Source organism: Malus sylvestris, chromosome 8, assembly GCF_916048215.2.
Source record: "Malus sylvestris chromosome 8, drMalSylv7.2, whole genome shotgun sequence".
Classification (NCBI taxonomy): Eukaryota; Viridiplantae; Streptophyta; class Magnoliopsida; order Rosales; family Rosaceae; genus Malus; species Malus sylvestris.
Window position 1 is genome coordinate 541,444 of NC_062267.1, and position 5,981 is coordinate 547,424.

Genomic DNA, 5,981 nt, shown 5'->3' on the forward strand with positions numbered 1-5,981 from the left:
CGTTATGAAATACTTGTTACGATTTTAATTAGAAAATCACACTTTTCAATTTTACCTCCATGTATTAATAAACAAATAGAATTACGCTACAAAATGCTCTCAGTATATAAGAGATATTTTTCAATGTGTCGAGAACATAATCCGTATATCAAGTGTGATATATAGTGGTGGAAGTTTTTTTTAGAGAGACTTTGGATGCTGTCCTTAGTTATGAATATTCTTTGATTGAAATATTGTTGGTTTTTAATGGGGGTGTGATATCCACACACCCCTTTTTACTTCTCCCACACCCTTTTGGTTTTCAGCCGTCAGATCGGATGAATTGAAGAAGATTAACGGACAAAAATTAACAAGGGGTGTGTGGATAGCACACCCCTTTAATTTTTTATCAAGGTCCCTGAAATTAATGTGATAATTTATTTATATGTACGTTACTATATTTTTTAAAGTAAAAATTAGAAATTTTAGTTGTTTATATAAATGAGATTTTAAATAAAAAACCATAATTTGTGGGATTAAAAATATTAAAATATAAATATACTATTGTTTGTGTGTGTGTGTGTGTGTATATATATATATATATATATATATATATATATAAACATGGGTACATTCATCAAAATTAACCAAAAAAATTATTGTATCAAAACTTGGGTACATTCTTCAAAATGACAAAAAAAAAAAGATATTAGGCTTAACAACATTAGTAAATTTCTTGGATTAAACTTGACATGGATACATTTTAAAATCAAAGAAAAAGGAATGTACCCATATAAGTTTAAAATGGATTAGAAAAAAATTGAATAGATTTTATATAAAAAAAGGGTACATTTTACATATAACAAATTGGTATATTTAAGAATGAGTACATTTTAACATTAAAAAGTTCTACATGAATGGGTACATATAATTAGCATGGGTACATTTAGCAAAATAAAAAGTAATATATATATATATATATATATATATATATATGGCCCATATAAGTACCCTTCCTATTCTCTTTTATCTGCAATCATTTTGTGTTGAGTTAAGAAACAGGACAGTGTGATATTTTGCACCGCTTCGCCCTTGTCCCTAACAAATGTTATCTCTCTAACTTTTACCTATTTATAACTTTTTTTACCGCATAAAAATCATGACTAAAACTATTCATACTATTGTCATATAAACATCATTATTTTGGAAAGAATTCATTCGATTTAAATATTATTTAATCATTCATATGAATTAAACAAATTGACAATTCATTATGAAGTACTTGTTACGATTTTAATAAGAAAATCACACTTTTCAATTTTACCGCCATATATTAATAAACAAATAGAATTAGGAAACAAAATGATATTAGTATATAAGATATATTTTTCAGTGTTTTGGAACACAACCAACACATCAAGATTGATAATATAAGTGGTGGAAGTTTTTTTATTTCAAGTATCCAACTACTTGATGTACCCGGCACCCTTCCCAAGTTCAAACACAATACACTTTACAATTAGAGTGAGAAATTTTTCATTGTAATCAAAACACGGATGATATATCACTTGTTTTTATATAAGTGATGAGAAATTTTATTTTTTAAGTTATTAACTTTTTAGTACCAGAGAGATTGGCACTTTATCTATAATCTATGCATAATTTCAGATGTTAGTCTGGAACTACAAGCATCTGCTCTGCTGTTATATCTCAGCATCAAACGTTATGTTCCAAAGAACCCTCATTCGTCATGCCAGTCCTACCAGAGTCCAAGTTGAAGAGTGTTAGTTTGCTGGTGCCGGGACACAAGTTGTTCAATTTGAAGGAAACTTGTTGGACGTTGAACTTGGCATGGCTCGGATGTTGACATCGAGAGGCAGTAACCGGTACTCGATATCTAGCTCTCTGAACACTTTGATCATCTCTTCGATCAAAAGACTCCTCCTGTGCCATCTCTCCAGCATGTCCTGATGGTTCATCTTGTGTGTCAGCCATACCGATATCTTCAGTTTGTTCAACTCCTCCACATCCCTCATGATCAACATTGGAGCGTCGTACCAGTGGTCCTTCTTGTCTTCAATATACCTGTGTAACATGTTAAGCAGTTGATAATCATACAAGGGGTCTGATTCCTCCGTAGCAAAACCCGAAAGGCATATACTCATACTTTCTAACATGTGTGCATGTGTTGTTTCCAAAATGTAAATATTTCTTTTGAAGGTATACCTCTGTATTCTTCCTTTCATAGTAGCCACCCTCTCCAAAGGAGTTGAAATATGCACACAAAAATCAATAGCATCGCCCATGTCAGGACTACGACGATAGTTAGCAATTGCCTTGGTAGCAAGAACACTGTTAGGGTATATGATCTTGTGGTTATCAAACTTCAGAAAGACCGTAGTTAATATATTCATTTCTTCAACTACCATCTGAAACCCAAAAAAACATCAAGCAATTAGATATATCGGTATAAACACAGATCCTAAGGTAATACACACTACATATAAACATAACTTCTGATTCAAATCTTCACCTGGACTCCATCCACTTCACAACGATCACCCACATCAAACGGGTGCATTACAAATAGAAAGATGATTGCTTCAAAAACAGTCTTGCATGTGTTCCCGAAGATAAATACAACCAAAAGAAGCTGGGAGCTCATTAAGAGAAGGAAGTGGGTGAAATGAACATCAAGTATAATAAGCCAGATTATCAAAATGACGATAGTTACAAGGACGTTTAAAATGTTATGGAGTTCATCCACAGCTGTTTTTGTATCGTTCAAAGAAAATGCTAGTGCTCTTCTGTCTTTAAATGCATTGACCTAAAAGAAACGAGAAAAACACATTCATTCTTCAATAAATGGTTCGTCGATGACAGAAAGCACAACTTAAAAGGCATTATTACCACCCAATTCCTAAGAGCGGTCTTGCTGATTTTGTCATCTTCACTTGCTGCACCAAAGAGACGAAATGTCTTTAAAGCTTCATCTTTAACCAAAAACTGCATCAAATCCTTGAGGTAAATGTATCTGTCACAACAAAAGCATTAGCACATGTTGAAGGTAACTCCTGTAGACTACTCCCATACAAAGTACTTCTGAGCAGGTAACCATTAGGTCATTTAACATAGTGTAGCTCACATGCAGATGAAGATCAAACCAAATTAATATCTAATGGTAAAATAAATTATGTAAACTTACGGAGACCCCGGCTTGGCTACTCTGAAAAATATCTTCCTGGCTGCATCTTTTGCTTGAGATTCAGTTGTAATCATCAAAGAAGAGTTGTCTCCCATATCAGAGTCCAGTATCTGTTCATCTAGAGTGGTTAAGGCCCCGTGCCGGATGATGTTTACCATTTTTCTCATATTCCAAGCCGACACATTCTTTTGGTTTAGCTTATGCAAGTGATCAACCGGGATGCCTTCATCTTGCTTCCCAGATGCTGGCCTAGAAACCGTGGGACTCTTCCCTACTCTGGGGCTATTTTGGTGTCCACTCCCTACAACTCTCCCACTCCTTGCCCCGTGAAGAAGAGTTGCCCTGAGATCACGAGGCATAGCAGCCCCCGCTTTCTGAAACTCCTGAATCTCAGCTGCCGCGGCTATTTCCTCTTCTAGTGACGGTCGCCTTTCAAACATAGGGGGGCCTGAAAGTGTCTCCAACACATACTGATTGAACAAAGCCTCCTGAATTCGCTCGAAAAATGCGTTGACATGGAAAGACAAGGCAAGAACCTTAACAAGTATCGTCTTCAGCAGCCAAATCAATGTCCCAACCAGAAAACACACAAGAATCTTGGTCACATAAGGCAAAATCCTACTCTTGGTCTTCTCCTGCACCTTCTTATCAAATATCAAGTGCCACGCCAACAAGACCAAACCCAACCAGAGACAATTCTGCACCGATTTCCTTAATCCATAAACGAAATACAAAACCCGTTTTCGCAACAAGAAATTTCGCTCTACGAAGAACACAACCACCCGAATTCCCCAACCAGAAACCAAACGACCACAAATCAATGCCAGAACCAGAATTTCCCACTTCCACAGAGGAAGATCCCACAAAGTTTGCTTCTTTAAAATCGGAATCCAAAGATTGCAAACCAAAGCAGCTATAACAATAACAAGACTCACCCACTGAAGCAACGTGAGCGCGCTAAACTTCCACTTCCTGTACTCCTCTGGAATGTCTTCAAGGTCGGGGTCGTCGAAAGCCGAAGCGTCGTCGTCTTTTCCATGCGATCGTCCGGAAGCCGCCGTTCTGTCGGATTTTAGAGACACTTCCTCTGGTAGGTCGAGAAGCCTGGACTTTGTCTTGCTCATGGGTGGTTTCCAGGGGCTTCGGGAGAAGGAGGCGTTGGAGCTGCATTGGATGACAGCCTCAGCTCCGTCGGAGCTGGAGGGAGCTTCCGGAAGCTCTTTGCTCCTCCGTCGGAAAGATTCAGTCAGTTTTTCTGGGGAGCCCTGAATTACTGGTGTCCTTGGAGATGGTTCTCCGTTATACGGTGCAGTGTCTGTTTCTGTGCTACAAGAACCGTCGCTATCGTCGATCTTGACTACCACTTCTCCTTCCCTCGTTGCCATTTGATCTTCTTCTTCTTGTTGGTGAGTTCGGTTGCTGCTTCTGCAGACAGCAGGGCAGGAAAGTGGTGACTTATGTAGTTGAAGACGGATACTTTTTCTCAAACCTTCCAAGTTAAGCAATGAATTTATAGAAATTGCTTGTGATTCTTTTGTCCGTTTGGGTAAAAGCGAAAGAGAAGCAACGTGAGACCGTCATTGTCGAATATAAAGCGGCTTTCTGAAACGTTTAAAAAATTATTCCCAAAACCAAAAGGCCAGGGTCTAAAGGAAGTCTCCGTTACCGTGTTTTGGGAGAAATTTTTAGTTGTGATGAGAATAAGGAAGGTATATCACGTGTTTTTTTTTGTAAATGATGAAAAATTTTATTTTTTAAGTTATTAATTTTTTAACATACATATGTCACAATTTATATAGCAACACGTGACGTATCATCCCGACGATCATATTGAAAAATCTATCCCGTTCTGGATACGTCTCTCTCATCATCTTGTCAATTATTATAATTATTATATTTTTGGCTCGTCGTCGTCCATGTTTTGTAGAAAAGTAAACGATTAAATATCCGAGAGATGGAAAGGAAGGGTGGAGGACATCAGATTCCCGACACGCCGTTATAGTAACTGCGACTTGAGAATATATGTTTTCGTGGGCTGTCAAATTTTCAGGAGAGAATCTTTGTTCATCAAGTTGAAGATTTTTTTGTTTTTATTCGAACGATAATCTAGTTTGATTTATTATAATCTATATTATGCTCCGAGAATTCAAACTTAATCTAGTAGATGAAACACATTTTCTTAACCAACTTGAATACGATTATGAATGAAAAGTTTGAATATTTAGTTTAACAAAACAAAACCCAACGGAACACATATAGAGTCGTGTCACGTCACCGGTCTGCTCAAGAATTTCTCCTCATTGGGTACTACTTTAGCTGACTTTCCCTTTCGTCTATCTCGCTTCCCTTTGCAACCTTTAAGCGTACCGGAATTGTAGACTTTCAGAATTGCATACTTGGGAAGGAAGAATAAAGACGAGTGTTAGATCTTTTTACCTGTACCCTTATGGCCCTATTTACCGACAGCTTAATTCACGGCACAACTCGTACCGTGCTACCAGCTACAAAATAACACTTCTCATCAGGAAAAGGAAGCTCAATTCAATTCCATCAAGGATAAAGATCAAAGAATGACTTATATTGCTGGAAAAAAAATACACGAATACCTTCTGGACTACGCCAACTGCTGCTTGTAACGTAGTTAAGTTCTCGTCGGGAAGCTGACATTTCAGTCACGAAACATGGACACAGGATGGACGAGAGAACAACCCTCAAGCTAAAAACATGAGCTTTATGATCGTATGTCCTATGCTTTATAAGCTTCCTTGATCAACAGAAAGCAATCATGTGTTAGACA

General features: G+C 37.2%; 1 protein-coding gene across 1 annotated transcript; it reads right to left on the reverse strand.

Moving 5' to 3' along the window:
* Positions 1-1,401: 1,401 nt before the first annotated feature.
* On the reverse strand, positions 1,402-4,686 carry LOC126632450 (mechanosensitive ion channel protein 8-like). Its single transcript, XM_050302874.1, has 5 exons — positions 3,185-4,686; positions 2,890-3,013; positions 2,513-2,806; positions 2,206-2,408; positions 1,402-2,064 (listed from the first exon to the last, which is right to left on the reverse strand). The coding sequence occupies exons 1-5, from the start codon at positions 4,567-4,569 to the stop codon at positions 1,794-1,796; spliced, it is 2,277 nt and encodes a 758-aa protein (XP_050158831.1). The 5' UTR covers positions 4,570-4,686; the 3' UTR covers positions 1,402-1,793.
* Between the last annotated feature and the right edge of the window lie 1,295 nt (positions 4,687-5,981).